Source organism: Palaemon carinicauda, chromosome 6 (assembly GCF_036898095.1).
Source record: "Palaemon carinicauda isolate YSFRI2023 chromosome 6, ASM3689809v2, whole genome shotgun sequence".
NCBI classification, from domain to species: domain Eukaryota; kingdom Metazoa; phylum Arthropoda; class Malacostraca; order Decapoda; family Palaemonidae; genus Palaemon; species Palaemon carinicauda.
The window spans coordinates 122,697,480-122,720,856 of NC_090730.1; the positions used below are offsets into that span (position 1 = coordinate 122,697,480).

General features: G+C 37.8%; 1 protein-coding gene across 1 annotated transcript in view; it reads left to right on the forward strand.

Moving 5' to 3' along the window:
- Positions 1-23,377, forward strand: part of Shc (SHC-adaptor protein) — a 99,627-nt gene that overhangs the window by 53,024 nt on the left and 23,226 nt on the right. The window contains 5 exon segments of the mRNA XM_068375392.1: positions 5,368-5,438; positions 6,044-6,278; positions 7,969-8,156; positions 8,546-8,853; positions 14,592-14,726. Coding sequence (XP_068231493.1) covers positions 5,368-5,438; positions 6,044-6,278; positions 7,969-8,156; positions 8,546-8,853; positions 14,592-14,726 — 937 coding nt within the window.

Genomic DNA, 23,377 nt, shown 5'->3' on the forward strand with positions numbered 1-23,377 from the left:
CTATAGTTTAATGAAATGCCATTCATTGAAAGTCTTGAATCCCTTCATTATGGTTACTTCCCTCCTTGCCCTCCCCCCCACCTCCCTTGCATCACCAACTCACTGTCTAGAGTACAGTGCTCCAACCCTCCCTGAGGCCCTTGGTCGTCAAAGAGTAAGGAGGCGTCCAGCCATTGTTGTTGTTTCTTAAAGGCTTTCCTCGTGTGTAAGTCACCGATTGATATTTTGATGAAACAGTCAATACTCGTGTTAAGCAAGGCATCTAAAAACTTGCCTGGAAAAATGATTGTCATCAAATAATTGCTTAAACCAGTAAAATTAATTGGGAAGATTTTTTCATTCGATGGGGAATTAAGTAGACTTTTTATTTCAGGGGTTTTGTTTGAGGGTTTTTTGCATGATGGTGCAAAGATCCAACATACTGGCATATTAATATGTTTTATGCATTTTTATTATCATTTGTATATATTAGGTAAATTTTTGTTTTCACTTATATATATATATATATATATATATATATATATATATATATATATATATATATATATATATATATATATATATATATATATATATATATATATATACTGTATATATATATATATATATATATATATATATATATATATATATATATATATATATATACACTATATATATACATACATACATACATACATACTTGCGTGAATATGTAATTATATATAAATCTTCGCAAAATATGAAAATGTATTTTGTTTCCATGTTTTACACAGCGACCGTTTTTAGGAAATTTTATATGGGAGGCAAAGGCATAACTATGTTCCATAAGAATACATTCTTATAATTATTAATAGAATTTTTTTTCTTTTGATAAGCCCCTTGGCCTAAGGTAGTAAAAGACTTATAAACAAAAAAAAAAATATTTCTTGTATATGCTAGTTACTATAATACTGAAAATCAGAGAATTTTCCTGAGTTTGAGAACTTATTAATGGTCATTCTTAAATGAATTTTTATTCAGGTACTTTCTCTTCATTGACAATACCTTCACAATTTGCCTTCGAATTAGAACAGCGTAGTATTTCGGATAGAAAGAAAAAAAAAAAACTTGTTACAACAAATTTTCTAATATCCTGTTCTTTTATCCCTTGAAATTTGAGATCGCTGGATTCCAGTTTTTATAATAAGAACTGACATAAATTTCGCCGGTAGCACCATTAACAGTTCAAATGTCTAGAATTTATGCAGATTTACACATAATTATGAAGACATTTATCGAAAACAAGGGTCCTGGTCTTACGGTCTCGTTTAAATCAACTTCGGCCTGAAATGGTATTGGTATAGGTGCCGTGGTTTAATAACCCCCTTCCCAATTTGTTTTTACGCCATTTTAACGCAAACACGCGAGGATCAGTTTTATGCGCGAACTGCCCTTAATGAGAGAGAGAGAGAGAGAGAGAGAGAGAGAGAGAGAGAGAGAGAGAGAGAGAGAGAGAGAGAGAGAGAGAGAGAGAGTGTTTGGTGGCTGGGGATTAACAAAGGGGCCTACTCAGTAAAGCAACTGACCAGTGCATCAAGGACAGGTTGTCTCTTCAGCACGAGGAAAGTGACGGCCAGCATGTCACTTCTTTGGTTAAATTCGTTGGTCATAGCTCTCTCTCTCTCTCTCTCTCTCTCTCTCTCTCTCTCTATATATATATATATATATATAGGGTTGTTGTGGTAGCCTATTGGAATCGTCCCTGCTTTGCAAACTCCTTTACTGGGGTTCGATATCCGCTCAAAGATCAATAGTTTCTTGTGTCTGCAACCTCACTATCTTTGTGAAATAATTAGGGAGGTTGAGGGGAGCCTATAGGTCTACATGCTAAGTAATTAGCAGCCATTCCTTGGCCCTCCTTGGTCCTAGCTTGGGTGGAGAAGGGCTTGGCCGCTGATATGTATATATGGTCAGTCTGTAGGACATGTTCACTGCTCTTTGTCTCTGTCAGTCAGGAACAATCTTTAAACCATCAGCTGTTACTATACCACTGCAGACATGTCCTTCCACTAGCGTCTGTTTATGGCCAGTCTATGCCAGTTAATACTATCAAATTCGTGTCGGTTTATGACCATTCTACGCCAGTTTAAACCCGCAAAGTTTCTTAGTTCGTCAATCCATCGTCATCTGCTTATTTTGCAATCTCTAGGGCCTTATTGTGTTATTCGTAATGTTCGTCTATTATCTATTATTCTCATTAGATGTCCTGCTTATGTCCACTTCTTTTTCTAACATGTTAGATTGTCCTCTACTATAGTTTGCTCTCTTATCCGTGATGCTCTTTTTTGTTTTTGTCTCCTAGTGTTATTCCCATCATTATTATTTCTATAGCTCATTTAAGTTATAACTAGCTTATGTTCTTATGATTTAGTAAGGCCCCAAGGGTCTGATTAAGTACTTTTCTGTTTAGAGAAAGTGGCATTTTAATTTTCATAATTAATTTTGTTTTCAAACCTCTTCATCCATGCTTATCCTTCTTTAAATGTTGCCCTCATTTTCATTGAATATTATCTTAATTTTGCTCATATTCATTTTCAGTCTTGAATTTCTGATTTCTCTACTCAAATCTTCTATAACCTTTTGCAATTCATCCCATGATCCACTATATATATATATATATATATATATATCTCGTCTTTAGGACGAAAGAACTAATATTCTCTCTCTCTCTCTCTCTCTCTCTCTCTCTCTCAAAACAATGCACTAGAATAGATAACACGGCCAAACATGTTTTCCCAAATGTCTCTTGTTATGATTTGATTGATCCCTCTCATCGTGGGAGAAAGAGAAAAACAAAGGATGTGTTTGATCTTACCGAACGGGGAAGGACTCTCTCTCTCTCTCTCTCTCTCTCTCTCTCTCTCTCTGAGTTCCTTGTATCTTTGAGTCCAGATGGTTTTGCAACAACAGTGTCATACAAGTCCATTGATGTTATCTATATTTCATGCCGCTAAAGTCTTTACCACTGGTCTTTCGATTAGCGAAGCTACTCCTTTTTAGGTAATGTAAGTATTTAGATAGGAATAATATTAATGCTAGTCAGTTTAGTGAAAACCTATATTATTTGTTGTTGCGCAGAAGTAATGTTATGTAAGCTGACAAGAGAGTTCTCTTTGGAAATTCTACAGACCACAGCATCTTACCATCATAACCGTCTCCTCCAACTGAAATTGCGTGTGGCTAGATTAAAAGCTATGTCAAGTGTTGTACGATCTCTACCTCGTTATTATTTATACTATTTTTTTTATAAAAGAATCCATTGTAGACAAAATCGAATGTTCTATTGGTAGGTAGTAAGTTGTTGAGGACACCAGCCACCCGTTGATATACCACTGGGTCCTTTAACTGGCCAGACAGTAGTACATTGGATCCCCCTCTTTGATTATAGCTCATTTTCCTTTGTTTACCCATATACAGAATAGTCTAGCCTATTCTTTCCACATTCTCCTCTGTTCTTATACACCTTACAACGCTGTGATTACCAAATAATTCTTCGCCCAAGGGGTTAACTACTGCACTAATTTTCCTGTGGCTACTTTCCTCTTGGTAAGGGTAGAAGATACTCTTTAGCTATGGTAGGCAGCTCTTCTAGGAGAAGGACACTCAGAAATCAAACCATCATTTTCTTGTCTAGGGTAGTGCCATACCCTCTGTACCATGGTCTTCCAAAGTCTTGGGGTAGAGTTCTCTTGCTTGAGGGTACACTCTAGTTTATTGATTTCCTTGTTTCCTTTTATCACTGAGCTATTTTCCCTGTAGGAGCCATTGGGCTTAAAGCATCTTATTTTTCCAACTAGGGTTAGCTTAGCTAATAATAGTAATGATAATAATAATAATAATTAGTAGAGGAAAAAATTTTTGGACTGAATTTCCTTTTACTGATTATCTGGATTTTTATGATGAAATCTTAAGGCTCCTTTTGGAAATTTGAAATTAGGTAGGAAAGAGATGTGTTCTGTTCAGGGCTGAGAAAATCCTGTGTGTTAAAAACCATTACATATTTATCTTTTCCAATGAAAGGGAGCCTATAGATGGTTGGAACGTTGGAGAGATTTCATGTTCATCTCCTCCAATGAAATCCAGCCTATAGATGGTTGGAGCACCGCGCTGGAGAGATTTCATGTTTATCTCCTGGTTGGAGCATTGGAGAGATTTCATATTCATCTCTTCCAATGAAAGGTAACCTATAGATGGTTGGAGCATTGGAGAGATTTCATGTTTATCTCCTCCAATGAAAAGTAGCCCATAGATGGTTGGAGCATTGGAGAGATTTCATATTTATTTCCTCCAATGGAAGGCAGCCTATAGATGGTTGGTGCGTTGGAGAGATTTCATATTCATCTCTTCCAATGAAAGGTAGCCTATAGATGATTGGAGCATTGGAGAGATTTCATGTTTATCTCCTCCAATGAAAGGTAGCCCATAGATGGTTGGAGCATTGGAGAGATTTCATATTTATTTCCTCCAATGGAAGGCAGCCTATAGATGGTTGGTGCGTTGGAGAGATTTCATATTCATCTCTTCCAATGAAAGGTAGCCTATAGATGATTGGAGCATTGGAGAGATTTCATGTTTATCTCCTCCATTGAAAGGTAGCCCACTTTTCTCTTGAGTCTAACCTCATGTGATATTTCATGAATTTTGGTAAGCAAGCTTTGTAGATGATTCCGTTGGAGTACTCCACTGTTCACTGGAAATTTATTTGATAGGGTTTGTGTTTGTGTGTGTAAAAATAGTATGTTTTTACGTGTATAATGGTCCTTGAAGCATGGAGGTTAATTCGTTGTTTATTGACATTAGTTGAGGTTTTATAATTTATAAGTGTTTACAATGTGTCATTGAAAAACAGTAAAAGTAGCAAGGAATAAGTTTATAATATCATTGATTCTTTTGTTAACAAATTTTTGCTCATATTTAGTGATGGCATGAAGAAGGTGAACATTGATTTCAGCGGATTTTCATATATTCAATGGAAAGTGCATCTTTCTCGTTTTCCTCTTGATGCATTCCTGCATATAAGTGACCCTCTGATAATATTAGCCTGTCCTACATTTACTTATGTTTAGCAAAGTTAAATGCTTAGGTTGACTTTACTTGCAGTCATCATTTCCTTATGTTGATCTATTTTCATAGTCATTTTTACACGAAGCAATCTATAATGTTTTAAAGATGCCCTACTTTTGAATGAGGATACTTTTATTAAAATGAACCGTAGTATATTTTTTTGAATGTAACATTTTACTATTTTGAAGGAAATATTGAAAAAGTAGAAATTTTGCCTGCCTGCATTGCAGTCTTAGATATCTGGTGCAATATGTGTTTTGTCATGTTTTTCTTTCTTTTCAGTATATTGGGTGCTTAGAGGTCAACACGTCGATGAAAAGTCTGAATTTCGACACCCGGTCTTTAATAGCAAAGTGAGTGACCTTTCTGTTTCACGATTTGATTGAAAAATCATTGTAATTTCAAAACTGTATTCATCTTAATTTTTTCTTTCCGTTTATGGACGTCTCAATACCAACTGTTACTTTTGATTTTCCTGGTAAATCTCTTGGTCATTTAATTTTCCTTATTTCCTTGAAAGATGAGAACAAGTCGTCCGGTGTCGGGTAGTTTAATAATCACCACATTATTAAAAGTATTTCTTTGAATAATTATGTGTTGCATTTTAGCTTTGTATTAATTCTGGGTAAGAATAACTGCTCTTTATAACCTTGGTTGGGTTTGTTTAATGATTACACATTTTAGAAGCTTAGAAATATTTTCAATGTCCTTTTGTAAGTAAGAGGTCTATTTGATATAATTGATCATAGAAAAAACCTGTAAATTAAGTGTATAGCCTTGGTTAGATGTTGAATCTGAATTCATTTGAGATTAATAGTTTAGGGAATTGGGAATTGCAATAGATGTAGAAAAATAATTATACAACTTAGTTTGCCATTAAACATCTTCGGTTTTACAAATTGCTTCTCTTGTTCAAAACTAAAGTGTGTATTTCATAGTGCTTTTTAACTATTTTCAGAGAATGCATCAGTCGAGTATGTGAGTCAGCGGGCTTGAAAACAGCTGATCGCAAGAGGAAAGTAGTTAAGACAATCGGCCGTATTTTGGGCGAACGACCCATGATGGAACACGCGGGAAGTAATGTCAATCTCACTATCACCAGCACAGCTCTTACTCTTACAATACTTGAATCTGGACAAGTAGTGGCCTGTCATGATATGCCAAATATATCTTTTGCCTCAGGTGGAGACCCAGTAAGTATAACTGTCATCCTTTTGTCTGGATTGTTGAGTCTGACGATGAACACCTAAAACAGTTTCAGTGGAAACCTCAAAGCTTCACTATTTAAAGATGGCTTTAAGGATTTAATCACGATACTTTTTGCAATTCGAATTTCTTACTTTTTTTTCCTTGACAGAAAGGGACCTATTGCAAGCTCCTAAATATCAGTTAATACAAGCTGCATATTTAAACATTTAATACCAGTTCAAGGGGAACTTGCCTTTGTGATGGAATCCTTTTTCTGTTTTAAAATTATAGAATTTTTTTATATTTACCCGAGAGAAATGCTGATTTATTATTTCCATTGATTCTGTATTTATTTACTTGCATAATTGTTCTCCTTGATAAGATAATTTAAGATATGTGGTTTATTTTTCTACTGTGAGTGTGATTCTCGTACTTATGAAAATGTTCAATAAGTTCCTTTGTTGAGTATCAAATATTTATACTGGTTATCCATTATCGAAGTAAAATGTTTGTAAAAATTCTCATTCTATGTTGAAGTTGATGTATGTCTTTGAAATCCTCGATGCTCTGCTGTATATTTGAAGGTTGAAAAGGTATTCAGCTTAAAGTGGTTAAATGCAAAACAGGTAAAATTAAGACCTACTCCAGTATAAGTTTTCTTTCTGTATACTCTAGTATTAATGGTACAGTACTTTGGTCTCTTTCCAGCATTGTGTCAAGGAATGATAATTTGTGTTTTTTTTTTTTCTTTTTAAAACTATTCAAGCGTGCCTAGAATTTAAATTGGTATAAAAGTGGTTAGGATAAACTTTTCTTCTCAGATATTACTTTTGTGTTGTCCACATTCTTCTGACTTACTTTTTATGATAGCATAGAAAAATATATGCTAGTAGTACACCAAGAGGTTGTCATCTTATTGCCAATCTGCTTCTCTGTTCATACTCGCCATTGAGAATGAAGTACAGTAGTTTGTTTCAACATTTGTTAAGATCTTCTTTATATACTGTACAGTACCATATTTTACTCATATATTTGTTCAGGTATTATATTAATTGTTTCTTCTTGATATTATTATTAGCCAAATAAGTGTGAGCTAGTCGTTCAAAATGCAACCAAAGACTCCAATAGGGAAAGCTGTGTAATACATAAAGATTAAGATATGCAAAAGTAGAGTAAACTTTATGAGATGAAATAACCTAGAAAAGATATAAGAAAACAATTAAACTATGAAATGAGACTTGCATAAGCCTACTCAATGAAAAAGGACTTGCACCCAGAAGGAACATTTGCAGCTCCAACAATTTATTCCGTAATTATTTCACAGCTGAAACATAACTTACAACTGTGGCATAAAAATATCAATAATGTTTTAAATGATTGCATATTTTGGGTTGTGTGATGTATATAATATACAGTAGTCTGAAAAGCTCTGAATATAAATTATGATTAAACCTCTGGAGAATGTTCTATAGCATGCACAATGAGCTGATCGAATGGCATTGCCAGAGGTTAATACTGATATCGAAATTGAATTTGATAGAATTCAGGTTTTGATCCATGAATTTTACAGATGAAATTCAAATACAGATGGTTCCTCTCCCTCGCCTTGTATACCAATTAAGCTCTATTTTCGTGTATGGACTAATATGCAACATGATTTTATCAGTCGCTCTAATACTTGATCTTATTCCGCAGGACACCTTAGACTTTATTGCGTATGTTGCCAAAGACAGTCGGTACGGACGAGCGTGTTTTGTGTTGGAGTGTGGGGGAGGTCTGGCTCAAGATGTGATAACAACCATAGGCCAGGCCTTTGAACTCAGGTTTAAGGAGTACCTAAAGAGAACTCCATCCGTCCAATACACCAGTGTAAAATCAGAGAAGTAAGCTTTGTGGATATTTAGATCTTGGCTATTTTGTTTCCTTATTTCCAGTATTTATTTGAGGTTGTTACTAAAGATTTTTACACATTATCATAGAATATGCTGACTTGAGTATTTTTTCCTCTGCTGTACAGGACCAGAAAAAGCAGCCCTTAAAGTAAAAAGTAAAGCAAAGTCATCTGTTAACATGTAAATAGAATAAAAATCTGAGAGAAATGATATGAAAAGCTATCTGTTTATCTTTTCTGTCTTATTTTATCTGTAATGTTCAAATATTATATTGATTGCATGGTTAGTTGTGAATAACAAAAAGATTTTCTCCAAAATTTACTAGTACATAGTGCATTAGATGTGTTTAACTCTCGTGATCTGTATTTTTCTTGTTTCAGGTCTGGAATGAATGGAGAAGGAGCAGGTTGGAATAGAGATGACCCAGAATACTACAATGACCTTCCGGGTAAGGTGCCACCCGATTTGCCTCCACCCCCAGTACCCCCATTGCCCCAATATTCAGCAGCAGACAGTAAGAGACCACCACCGCCAGCAACTACTCGTGTTCCCACTCCAGCTACACCAACTAGCAGTGGATCAACTAGCTCAGTGTCCCCTGTACCTACAGCAGCAGCCGCAGCGATAGCAGTAGCTTCAAATGCCACTACAATTCATCTAAACTCTCACCAGCCAGTAACTGGAAAAGGTACTTTTTTTCATTCTTTGGGTTGAAAATAATGATAAGCTGTTATGAATTGCTGGAATTTGTTGTACCTAATTAACTAGAGTTCATTAAGTATTTTAGTTTTTTTCTAGTAAATGTTTATCTTTAGAAATAAGATTTTGACCCAAAAGAAAATATTTTGGTGCTATTTAGGATGAATGTCTTGTTCTGTCATTTCCTCATGCTTATCTTTAACAATAGAAATATGGATCTCCAGTTAATCCATTTGGGAGTCTTTGTGCAGAAAGCAATTTTCATAATTTTGAAAATATTATCGTGACTAATTATGTTCATGTGTATCGATGACCCACATCTTTACTAATATATTATCAATATTATTATGACTATTCAAGTAAGGTTTCTTGCGAAAATTAATTTCAGAGGTTCAACTTCACGAGAACTGTATATCTTTGAGATATCTTTCTTCTCAAAATGTATTATATCTTTAGATTTTGTGATTAGGGTTACTTTCTAAGCTTCTGGATAGATTTGTATGAAAAATAGAATTTTATTTTTCATAAAGTTTTAATTTGTATTTATCTTTATGATAATTTTACATCAGCTGCCAAGTCATTTCTCTTCCTCTTTTTTATTTTGTAGCAGTGCCCTGGATGTTGGCTTTAATGGTTTCTTGACTTTTTGCAGCATTTTCCCCTTAGTCTGAATAACAGCTTGTGAAAATGATTTAGATTCCCCATTTTTAGTGTAGTTATTAATGAGCTTACTGTCCTGAATGTCCAGTAATATCAGCATTGCCTTTTATTATTGATATTAGTCTCCAACCCAATTTAGATAAGAGATGCTTTAATCCCAAAAGCTTCAAAGAGGGAAAGGAACCCAGTGGGTATAGAAATAAAAGGAAAAGTAAAGAATAGATAAAGTATAAAAAAGAGACGAGGAAGCAGTGTAAAAGTATTGAATAAAAAAAGTACAAAAGAATCATCAAAGAGAACATGTGTAACTGAGTAATACTATCAAAAGGGGCAGGTAGACACATGGGTCTGCTCAACTAAATCAAAACACTTTCATCCAGTTACAACTAATTGACTGTATGATTAGGAAAATCCCTTCTTAATTTGGTCACAATAGGATTTAGACTTCTTTCTAACTTGTTCTGAGCCTTTCAGAAGAAAAGGCAATATTTGAAATTTAGCTGTTGCTCATGAAGAAAAGAACAATTATTGTGCTGTTACAAAATAATATCATAGTGATTGCATATATACACATATGATCAGTACACATATCCCCTCTTTACCCTTGCTAACCCCCAGCACAAACAATCTAGTAACTGCTGCTGATTCAGCAGTTAGACCTATGTGCCATCCCTTGCTTATGGAAAAAGTAAGATCCTGTTGCCAGTAAAATCAAGCCATGAAGTGTTTTTGAACTAAGGATCAGTACGCTATCAAATCTATATAGTTTCACTGCTCTACCATGAATCAACATATCTTGTACCATTTTGCTGATGGTTAAAGGCAAATTAATGGTCAGAATTCAGAAAAATCCAGAAGAAATGTGCAACGATCTAGTAGATCAAAAGGTGCCCTTATTTAACAAAGAGCCAACAAATTTTGAGAAAAAGTTTATTTTTCTTGAAGAGAAGTGGACAATTCTATTAACCACAATTTTTTTCCATGGTGTCAAGCCAAGATTTATTTGCCCTGTTCTTTTTTTTTGTTTTTTTTTTTAATGGTGCTTGCCATTACTTCATTTTACCACATTATATAAATAGTCCTGTCAAAATTTGGCTGAACCTCAAACAAATTGCTAACAAAGGTTTTTAACTTGCATATTGAGCATGAATAACCTCTCTTTCAGATAAAAAAAAATTTACCAAAATCAACCTTGCAAAAAGGGGTCAACGGCCGCCATCTTTAAAATCCAAATTAACCATATTAAAATTTTGAGACAAAATTCCTGACATTTCCTGACAAGTATGTCCATTATTCCTGACAGTTACTGACAAAAATAAATGTTTTTTTTTTTTCAGACAAATAACCTTTATTAAATCAGAAATAAAAAAAAAAAAAATATTTTTTTGCATGAAAACCCACACAGGGGCCACCCCAAGCCAGCTTGACATTTTCTTGGTGTTTTTAATTGTAATGATAGGCAGCTATATGCTTAATAATAAAGTAACATCAGAAAATGACTAGCCCCTGCCATTGTTTTCATGCTTTTTTATTTCTTATACAAATATGAATATAAAAGGTTCAAAAACAGACTAAGTAGCCTTTTTCAAGGCAACAATTTTCACATTAATTCCTGACATTTCATAAAAAATAGATACAAAATAAGTACAATTTACAATAAAGGAATGGTCAGTTGGTCGAATGCTGGGGCAAGGCTCTTGCATAATCACCACAGAACAAGTTCATGAATGGACCGAAGAACATTTCTTGTCAAGAACTAGTCAAAGGTAACTTCATCATTATCAAGATCTGGCTGTGGTGAGTTGGTGCAGTGGAGGCCTTTGCAATTACCACACAAGTTTGAACAGTGAATGCCATGTTTCCTGCAACTGCATCTTGCTGTAGTAAACCCTGAAGTACAGTTACACCTAATTATAGCCAACAAATTTACAGGACCAGCTGGCAAGTCAGTCTTGATTTGTTGTAATTTACCATCTGAAAGTTTCCATTCCCACTCGTCAGGTTTTAGCTGGTTTCTACCTTTCCATTCCTGAATTTGGAAGTAAACTCGAAGGCTGTGGAATTTCAACAGGGGAGACAGTTTCAGCGCCATGAACAAGAGCAGCACTTCTTTCGAATTTCTGGACTTCTGAGTAAGATGAAGAGAAGCCATGCTTATTTAGTGTCAATTAAGAACCTCGATTCAAATTGGTCATGCATTTCCACTGCTAAACCAAACTGCAAAGGTGCAAGGAGAACTCTGGGTCTAGCAGCCTGCATTATGATTTGACCAACTGATGCAAGTTTCAAATCATTGTCTTTTGCCTGCAAATATCTTCCTAAGAAGGATCAACAATGTTTTAGGAACATATTCAAGAATCGCATCCCGTTCAAGATCATTCTTAGTCGGGTAATATTCTCAACTTGTCTGGATACCTTTAATGTCATTTTTGATAAGATTGGCTACAGTCTCTATGATTCTAATGGCCTCTGATTCTAAATTGTCTGTTGAGTGGGTCTGTGCATAGAATTCAGGGAGAATACATTTTGCTGTACTTAAGAATGTAACAACATTGTTTCCCATTAATTTCAGTCACAATGATTTTGTCTTTGAAATGTTCTAGCAATCGAGATTACATGTATGAGAGACTGTATGGTTCAAAGCCAGTGTCCTCGAGAATTTCCTCCATTTTTTTAACAAGATCGACAATGGTGAGTTGCTCCTTGTCATTTTGCTGCAAATAATTAGCAACTTCCAGAAATGCCTGCTTTCTCTCTGAATCGTCTGGTCTACCAAGGTTTTGCTTCTTAGAAGAATCATCCGAAGAGAATGCCTTAGGAATGTTTTTATTGGAATCAAAGTTTGCAAAACATGTTCTGTGATAACTTGCTTCTTCTGAAACAAGGTCAGCTACATAACCTATTCTACCTTTAACAGTGGATGCCCAGCCATCATTTTTTCGAACTTTCTCACAAACTTTTAACACTGTCCTTAACTCAATAGTTTCTACATGGGAAACACCTCTCTTCTTCCTATCAGATTTTGCTCCAGAACCACAAAAGAGACAATGTTCCTCAAAGTTAAACACACACAAAGAGCCGCTTGCACAGGATGACATTTCATCATGGGTGGACGTGTTTTTACGGTCACTTTCTATGTATTTGGGGTTGATCCAACACTGTCTGCATTTCTTGTGAAGATGTTGATCAATCTGAATTATGATCTCTCCATGTTGTTCAGAAGCTCTGTTAATGGAATCTATTCCTTTCTGGCTGACGATAAATGTTTCTTCATTACTGGGCAGTTCATTGTTGCAAATAGCATACATGTGAGCATCCATAGTGATCAGTACTTCACTTTGGCCACCCTAAAATTAGAATATCACAGAATATTAAGGTCCTGCAGTAATACACCAAAAAAGACAAAAATAAGGCATAATAAGTTATAATTATATTCAACTTTATGAAAACTGTTTGTTTTATCCAATTTAACATTGCTACATTTGGTATTTTTGAAGTATTTGGTATTTTATATATATATATACAGTGATACCTCGGTACTCGACCATAATCCGTTCGAGATCCGTGTTCGACCTCCGATTTGTTCGAGTACCGAATTTTTTTTCCCCATAAGAAATAATGGTATATATTCTATTCCGTTCCCAAGCACTCGAACAGGCCCAAAATATTAATAAAACGTGTACCTAAACAACAATAATTATCTAAATGTGTATGAAATTGGTCAGAAAATCCTATAAAACAATTTTAAACCATTTACTGTACTAAAATAAAACAATTTTAAACCATTTTCTGTACTGTAGTGAACATACCTTTGAGCAGCGGTTCGATGGCATACAGGGATGGATGTGTTAGTGAACGCTTCACTAACACTTTCCCCGGCCAACTGTTTTTCTTTAATAAATATTAAAAGCAACTTTTCCATCTCCTCAATCACTTGTGGCCTTTGCTTAGTTACCGCCGTAACTCCCGTTGCAACATTCGCCTTCTTAATCATTTCTTTATGCTTTAAAAACGTAGAAATGGTCGACTTCGCCATTCCGTATTCTACCGCTAAATCGGACACTCGTACACCATTCTCATATTTCGCTATAATTTCCTTCTTCAACTCGATCGTTGTTCGCACTGTTTTCCTCTTCTCCTTCCCCTTAACACTCATTACTTTCTTGGGACTCATTATGAAAGCTAAAAAAGCAATTAAAAGCACTGAAAATCACTAAATCACAACGAATGCTGATCGCGCGTTGTCTGAGTGAAGCTCTCGAGAGAACTGATGCTTCCCGAACAAGCGAGAGTGGCCGAGATGGCGCGATCATCACAAAGCCCATGCGGTCGTCACGTGTTCGGCTGGTCGAGTACCGAATTTTTGGTCGAGCACCGCAGCAAAAATTTCTCGAAAATTTTGGTCGAACTCCGAATTGTTCGAGTATAGAGTCGTTCGACTACCGAGGTATCACTGTATATATATATATATATATATATATATATATATATATATATATATATATATATATATATATATATATATATATATATATATACACGCACACACTTTATATACCTATCTATCTATCTATCTATCTATGTATATGTTACCCACTAGCGGACAAAAGCCACATACCAAAGTCCTGACATCAATTTTTGTCGACACATTTTCTATGGATTTTCTTGACACCGTGGATCGCCCTTTCTGCGAGGTTAATTTTGGTAAACTTTTTTTTATCCGAGAAAGGTTATTCATGCCCAATATCCAAGTTAAAATCTTTTGTTAGCAATTTGTTTGAGGTTCAGCCAAAAAATCAGCTAGATTGACTGTACTGAAATGACAGTTCAAGTTAATACACAAAATCAAATGTTACTAGTGTCCTTAGAATATCTCCATATAAAGTACTGTTTACTACCCATAAGGTTAATACACATGTGTGTACGTTGGAAGAAAATTTTTTATAACCAAATTTTTTTTTTTCTTCAATATAAGGTACTTTACATTTTTGTATATATTTCAACATGACATCAGTCCATTGGTACAAATAGATTATGGCTGTTAATTTTAGCCTCTGTTGATTTCAGTGTCTGATAATTTGATAGACTTCACCTCTGAAGGAGCACAGCCTCCTGCACCATCCCGTTGTGAACCAGAATATGTTAATGATGCAGTCATCAAGCAGAAGCAACTCCTTGACCAAAGAGATCCTTTTGACATGCGTAAGTAATGAATGGTTTAATTTTAACTATTTTTTTTCATGGATTTCATAGTCTTCATGGTCAAATGTATGAATGATTTATTCAGTTTGTAATGTATAGTTGGACACAGGTCTTCTTGGCACACCTCACTCTTAGGAAATGCCTCCTGTAAGCAAACATCTTGTTCAGAGAGAGATGGAAGAGGTGGTGGGCAGGGCTACGTACAGGAAATCACCACGCAGTAAGGTTGTGTCAGGGTGCACTTCCTTAGAGCAAGGTGTGCTAGGAATTTCTGTGTTCAACTGTATTTGTATTAGAAAGACCTCATTTTTTCGGGATTTTTACTATTTGAAAGGTCAAACACTTTCAATGTCATATACAGTGGAACCTCTACATCCAAACGTATCTACATCCGAATTTTCCAACATCCGAAGTAAAATTCGAGCAAATTTTTGACTCTACACCCGAATTTTATTTCGACACACGAAGTAAACATTACGCCATTGAGTGTCGAGTGCTCAGTTCTCTGTTCTTGTGTGTATCATGTGGTTGTCCTCTGTTTGGTCTGTTATTAACAGTGTTTATTTTCTTCTTTTTCTCACATTTCCTTTGTGATTTTACCTATAATTATGGTGCCTAAGAAGCTAAGTTTCAGTACAGGAAGAAGGCAATTCTTTCATTAGAATTGAAGCAAGAAATTATAGAAAAACATGAGAGCAGTGTGCATGTGAGTGATACTGTATGGCTAAACAATATGGCCGGAATAGGCCTATGATCTTGAGGATCATCAAGCTGAAGGCAGCCATTAAAGCAAATAACCATCGAAGGGGATCACCATTATTACAAGACATCGTAGCAATACCCTGGAAGAGATAGAGCGCCTTTTATTGATAGGGATAAAGGACAAAGAGATTGTTGGCAACGATCATTTGTGAGAAGGGCCAGCGTGATGAATAGAAAGAAAGAAAAAAGTGAAGCAAAGAATACCAAGATAGCGTTAACAAGCTCTTTTAAATAAGACTTCTCTCTTTTTCTGTTTCTCTCTAAACATAGCATTAACATCTTCTTTAAATAAAATCTCTCTCTCTCTCTCTCTCTCTCTCTCTCTCTCTCTCTCTCTCGTTCTTCTTCGCTGTTGTAGTGTTAGATACGTCTAGTCTATTATTTTTTTCCGAGAGAGAGAGAGAGAGAGAGAGAGAGAGAGAGAGAGAGAGAGAGAGAGAGAGAGAGAGAGATTAAACAAAAATGTGTTTAGAGTACATATGATTTATAACTGCGTCAACGAGTTGAAAAACAATTAAATGAAATTAAGAAAGTAATAACAGCTAATCTGAATACCTTTATTAACTAAAACAAATATTGATTCAAACACATTCGTGTGCGTATGCACAAACACACACACACAGGTGCAAGAATTTTGCTACGCAGTAAGAGAGACGGTCAGGGAGGAGGTAGAGATGGTGACTGCGATAACATACCGTAACTCGTCACTGAAAGTGATGAAAATAAAAAATCAAAAGAAAAAAATGTGAAAAATATGAAATATAAAAATAAAATAAAAAAATAAATAAGCTTAGTTAGATTAAAATTTCCGTAGTGTAATTTACGGTATGTTATCGCAGTCACCATCTCTACCTCCTCACCGATCGTGTTTCCTTGTGCGTGTGTGTGTGTTTGCGAATACGCACACGAGTGTGTTTGTATCAATATTTGTTTTAGTTAATAAAGGAATTCAGATTCGCTGATATTGTTTTTTTTAGTTACATTTAACTGTCTTTCAACTCGTTAACGCTGCTAAAAATCATATGTACACAACACATTTTTGTTTAATCTCTCTCTCTCTCTCTCTCTCTCAGAAAAAAAATTAATAGACGTCTCTAACTCTAACAGTGAAGAGAGAGAGAGAGAGAGAGAGAGAGAGAGAGAGAGAGAGAGAGAGAGAGAGAGAGAGAGAGAGAGAGAGAGAGAGAGAGAGAGAGAGAGAGAGAGAGAGAATTTATTTAAAGAACATGTTAACACCATGTCTACCTTCTCGCCGATTGTCCGTCTCCTCCTGGGTAGCAAATCCTACACCTGCGTTGGCCTGTCTCTAAGGTAGGAACGAATTAAATGAATTGCCATGTATTCTTATGGGAAAATTCGTTTCGACATCCGAACATTTTCTACATCCGAAGTTGGTTCTGGAACGGATTAAATTCGTATGTAGAGGTTCCACTGTACTTCAGTCACTAAAAGTATGGAAAAAAGGAGGAGTTACTCTTATTCAGACCTTGAAGGTAAAAACAAGGCATAAGGTCCTCAAATTAAGAGCTGAGCTTTTGATATCCTGTACTGTAAATATTGTGATCCTGATCAATATTATTTTACACTAATCAACTAAGAGTTTGCAGGTTTGAGAGAGTAGGGACAGTTTGGTACATATTGTTAAGAAATGATTATGACTTGAATTGGGTGCCTATTGTTTAGAAAGCTTTGTGGTTAAGTTAATAAAAGGCCGTAGGCTGGCTACCTCATCCCAAAACTTGCTGGAACTAATAGGCTAATCTTTTTTGGCACCTTCCCCTTTAAAGGGGACAATTGGGAAAGTAAAGAATTTAAATTTTGATAAAAAGAATTCTTGTTTACATGGTTTACAAAGATAAAGTTACATAAAAATCATATAGAATTTTTGAGGAACTTAATTGTCTTTTAGAATTTTTTTTTTTATATGCTGAATTGTTTTTAATTTTCTTTGAGGTGCATTGAAGGAATTTCATTAATTTATCATTATTTTTTTGTCTTCTACTCTTATCAACCTTAAATATCTAATCATAAAAAGGATTTGGGGCAACAATAGCCAGAATTGCAGTGTCACCTATTATGAATAGATTAATTAATTAATCCTCTTACAAATAAGAATTTACAAAACACTAGTGTTTGAGTAACATCTGGAAGAGGACAGTAATATCCTGCAGTAGGTCTTGTGTAGCACTTCACAATACTCTTCTTGATAGATTTCATATTTAGATCTGTAACATTTTTTCCTCATGATTTCCATAAGTTACTACTCTGTCTTTCCCTGTTGCGGTTCAGTGACATTAGTGCTGTTTTTATTTCTTAAGTGGCGTTGTAGTGTTCCTCCAGCCCCTCTCTCTACTGGCTTTATACCCCTCTATGTTACCTCAGTTCCTGCTACCTTTCTTCCTTTTTGATCTCCAACCTTTTCTAACTTACATCATAGTTCAACTGCTGGATTTTTCCCCACTTGCACTTGGGTGCTGAATGGCCTCTCAGGACTCAACAGTAGGCTTTATAGCCTAAATTCATATCTCTCTCTCTCTCTCTCTCTCTCTCTCTCTCTCTCTCTCTCTCTCTCTCTCTCTCTCTCTCTCTCTCTCTCTCTCAGGTGAAACAGAATATGAGAGAAGTCCCAGGAGCCATCTCATCCTCTACTACTCCAAACTCACAACTTGAACAAGGATGAAAAATTTGAAACAAAACTGTCTTTATCTTACCCAAATGATCGATAATCACATAAAATGCTAAACATTACCAATTTTGGCACGCTTTTGGCACCTTCACCATAGCACATTTTCTTTTATCCTTTGGATTCTTTAAAATTGGCAGACAGGAGCCATGACGGGTGAAAAACTTGAGCGACAAATTTTCATTATTTTACTGTACATTCAAAGATCAGTACTGCCACCTATGCACAGTACAGTAGTGTGAATGGAAAAGGTCTTCCTAATACCCTTGACTCCACTAACAATAACACTGATTAAGTCAATATCTTGGAAGTGTGATTAATATAAAGTATAGGAGGGTTATGATACATATTGTATAAAAAAAGATTAACTTTTCCTTTTTGATATGAATAGACTGAATCAATTAACAATTTTATAAATAGGGTATTATTAGGGCTGTATAAGAAAGTTATGTTCAGCTATATCTGTGGAAAATGAGCAACTGCCTTTGGAACATTACTTTAAAATGTTGAACATATTTTTGTATGATAGTATTAATTGTTTACCTGGCTAAATGTATAGAAGTACTGTACTTTCCAATAAGAAAGTGAGGCAAGTTTACTGGAGAAACTCTGTAACCAATGTAACTAGATGAACACCTTTGGTGTTTTTATCTGTGGTAGGCTATCACAAGGTACATAAAAGTATGAAAAAAGTTAACAGTTGACAAAGCTACACAATAAGAGAGGTAAATATGAAGCTTTAACAAAATATTGTGTATGTATGAAGACCAGAAATTAAAACAAAGCTGTGTCTTAAAATAATGCAACTGCAAGTTGAAGGAACAGTTGAACTTTCAGTTGCAACGTCTGTGCTAATTTTTAACAGTGGTGAAGTAAATAAGTAAACTTACACTATAGTATGAGTAGGATTATGAGGGATTACAAACTTGTAAATGGCTGGCACATGTATTTATATACAGATATTTGTTTTTATTTTTTATTTCTTTGCCTACTTTTATTACCCAATGTATGAATAAAGTGGTTGTCATAGACCATGCCAAAAAAAAAAAAAAAAAAAAAAATCCTACCTACACAGTATACTTATTGTGAGTGATATTAGTAATACTGTATTCAGATAAATATACTGAGTATAAAAAGACCTTCCTACACAGTATACTTATTGTGAATAATATTATAAAAAGACCTTCCTTCACAGTATACTTATTGTGAATAATATTTTTTCAATATTAAACTTACCCGATAATCATGTAGCTGTCAACTCCGTTGCCCGACAGAATTCTATGGAGGGATACGCCAGCTATCACAAAACTAGAAGGGGGTGTACTTACCAGCGCCACCTGTGGCCAGGTACTCAATCATTTGTTGTTGACACCTCCTCAATTATTCCTCTGTCGTGCTTCCGGCTAGACGTTCTGGGATACGCTCATGGTCTTCGTGTTTATTCATGGATATTTGGTGAAGTATTCTCTTAGATTAACGGCTGTCGCATACTGGAATCCTTTTTATATTAGCTAGATAGCTTTTATATAAATACTGATTAACGGTTAATGAATTTTTGCTTGTTTTTGGATCACCCTTTGACTTACTCTTTGAAACAAGATGTCTGACGTTTCGCAAGCTCCCTCCCATAGACGATGTAGGTCTTGCAATAGGCGTATTCCGAAGGCCTCGGTAGATCCTCACACCGCTTGTTCTGACTGTAGGGACAGGCCCTGTCTATTAGAAAATCGGTGTGAGGAGTGCGCCGGACTTTCGGAATTGGATTTTGTACGTCTTTTAAAATATTCATCTAAGTTAGAGAGAACTAGAGTTAGGAGAAATTCTTCTCACTCTTCTATGTTTTCCTCACCTCATGATCCCCTACCTTTTCCTACCCCTGTAGTGGCTACCCCCGAACCTACTGTGTGCCCTCCGCCTGATATGTCAACTGTTTTGCGTGCTATTCAGGCTTTAGGAGATAAAGTAGAATCAGTGGTAAGTGACCATAAGTCTCTGATGGCCGAGGTTAAAGAACTGAAGGTCAAGAGTGCAGTGGGTGGAAATAGTGCCAGTGCTGTGACGAGTGCTAGTGTCTGTGCAGTGCCAAGTGCTAGTGGTGCCAGTGTGGTGCGTGAGGATTTTTCTGTGCGAGCCAGTCGTCCTCCCAGTCCGGGACCTCTTGCAAGCTCCCATGCCCAGGGGAGAAGCAATGTCGAAGGGCTTAAGGGTTCGACAGGCCTTTTTAGGCGCACAGAATTATCCTCGGTGGTTGCGGGCGTGTCTTCCTTAGACCGTCACTCCCACCTGCAGACGATTGAGCCCGTCTTCTCGTCCGCTGATCTTCATGCAGGGAAGAAACGTTGGTCTCAGGTCTCGAGACCGCTTAAACGTAGAGTTCAGCCAGCGAGTGCTCAGCCAGGTTGTAGTCATTGGCTCAGCTCCGACTCGCCTCTGTCATCGGTCGACTGTACTCCGCCCAAGAGGAGTAAGGTTCTGCCTATACAGACCCCGACTGTGACTTTACCTCAGTCTGTTATCGTTTCTGCCGACCCCAAGTGGACCCTGCTTCAGTCCATGCAAGCTCAGCTTTCGGACTTGATGCGTGAGTGTCGGGCTGAGAGTGTTGCACCTCCTCCTCCGCCTACACTCCCTCCACCTGTTCTCGCTCCGCCTGTGCTCGCCCAGCCTGCACCTGCTCCGCCTGTGCTCGCCCAGCCTGCACCTGCTCCGCCTGGTCGCAGCACCATCTGCCAGGCGTACGATGTTGAGCCACTTTCGGAGTTTGCTGTTCACAGTGTTGTTCAGCCTCAGCCTTCTTTAAGACAACCCTTGCTTTGGGATCAGGAGAGTTACACTCTTCCTCCTCCTCCCCTTGCTGCTCCACCAGTGGTGCAACTCTCGGTTGGGGTACAACAACCTCTCCCCTCCGTGAGTCTGTCTGCTCAACCAGCGCTGCACCGAGCTCAACCCTCATCTAGGCAAGCTCCTCTACACCATAGACTTGTTGCGCCTCAGGAGCCTCAGCTTGCGAGAACTTTACCTTGTTCTGCGCAGCCTCAACCTTCTCATGCTCCACTCATCTCTCAGGAACAGGAACGGACTACTCCGCCTCCGTCCTCCGCTCAGCTTGTGCAAGCCTTGGGTGCAACTCTTGCTAGGAGTCAACCTCCTTCACCCATGCACCTGCCTTCTGCTCCGTCTGTTGTTCAGCCTATGCAGTCTGAACCTCAGGTTTTCCCTCAAGTTGAGGAAACCTCTGTTATTGTTCCTACCCGTTCTGACTCTGCGGTTCAGCATTCTGGTCCTTTTGCTTCGCTACCTTCTGCTGATGAAGTGTCGGATGATGAGGAGGCACACCTTGATCCCTCTTCAGATGTGGAGGAGTCTAAGCTTTCTCCATTGTCTGTTGATTTTAGAAAGGTCTTGGCTCTACTCAGGGAGCTTTACCCTGACCACTTCGTCTCTGCTGTTCCCCGCTCTCCTCCATCTGAGTTTTCGCTAGGCGTACAACAAGCTAAGTCGAGCTATACTAAGCTTGTCCTAGCTAGATCCTCCAAGAGGGCCTTAAGGACCTTAGGGGAGTGGCTTCAGTCTAAACAACACCTGGGCAAGACTTCCTTCATGTTCCCTTCAACGAAGCTCGCTTCGAAAGGTTGCGTTTGGTATGCCACAGGGGAAGCACCAGGCTTGGGAGTACCTGCCTCTGCCCAGGCTGACTTCTCAAGTCTGGTGGACTCGCCTAGGAGGACTGCGATGAGACGCTCGAAGGTTTGTTGGACCTTCTCAGACCTGGATCATCTTCTGAAAGGGTTGTTCAGAGCTTTCGAAATGTTCAACTTTCTCGACTGGTGCCTGGGAGCCCTCAGCAAGAAAACATCTCCTGCGGACAAAGACTCTGCCATGCTAATTATGTCCTGCATGGATAAGGCTATCAGGGATGGATCGGGTGAGCTAGCGTCGTTATTTGTATCAGGGGTGTTGAAGAAAAGGGAACAACTGTGTACCTTCCTCTCAGCCAGCATTACACCGTGCCAGCGGTCACAGCTCCTTTTTGCTCCACTCTCAAAGTTCCTCTTTCCCGAGGAGCTAGTTAAGGACTTGTCGGCTGCCCTGATACAGAAGGACACGCACGATCTTGTAGCCTCATCGGCTCGTAAGTCTAAGGTTACCACCTCTGTCCCCAAGACTTATCGCTCCCCAGTGGCTGATACCCCGGCCACTAGGTTCATACCGCCCTTTCGTGGTAGAGCCCCCAGCCGAGGAAGCTCCCGTCCAGACTCTCACAGGGGCAAGTCTAGGAAAGGACCCAGGACATCTAAGGGAAAGCACTGACTCTCAGATTCTCCAGACAACAGTAGGAGCCAGACTCAAGATCTTCTGGCAAGCCTGGGAGAAGAGAGGTGCAGACGCACAGTCTGTCAGTTGGCTGAGGTACGGTTACAGGATTCCATTCTGCCTCAAACCGCCTCTGACCACATCGCCCATCAACCTCTCTCCCAACTACAAAGAAGAGGACAAGAGGCTAGCATTGCAACAGGAGGTGTCGCTACTTGTGCAGAAGAAGGCAGTGGTTATAGTCCGGGACCATCAATCCCCGGGCTTCTACAACCGTCTCTTTCTTGTAGCCAAAAAGACAGGAGGTTGGAGACCGGTGCTGGACGTCAGCTCTCTCAACGAGTATGTCACCAAGCAGACGTTCACAATGGAGACGACCAAGTCGGTCTTAGCAGCGGTCAGACAGGAGGACTGGATGGTCTCGTTGGACTTGAAAGATGCATACTTTCACGTTCCCATTCATCCAGACTCCCAACCTTTCCTGAGATTCGTTTTCGGAAAGGTTGTCTATCAGTTCCAAGCCCTGTGTTTTGGCCTAAGCACAGCTCCTATGGTCTTTACTCATCTGATGAGGAATGTAGCGAAATTCCTGCACTTATCGAACATCAGAGCCTCCCTCTACCTAGACGACTGGCTGTTGAGAGCCTCCACGAGTCGTCGTTGTCTGGAGAACCTCTCTTGGACTTTAGATCTAATCAGAGACCTAGGTCTATTAGTCAATATAGAGAAATCTCAACTCATTCCCTCCCAATCCATTGTGTACCTGGGAATGGAGATTCAGAGTCGGGATTTTCGGGCTTTTCCATCGGCCCCCAGGATAAACCAAGCCCTAGAGTGCATCATGAGCATGCTGAAGAGGAGCAATTGCTCAGTGAGACAGTGGATGAGTCTC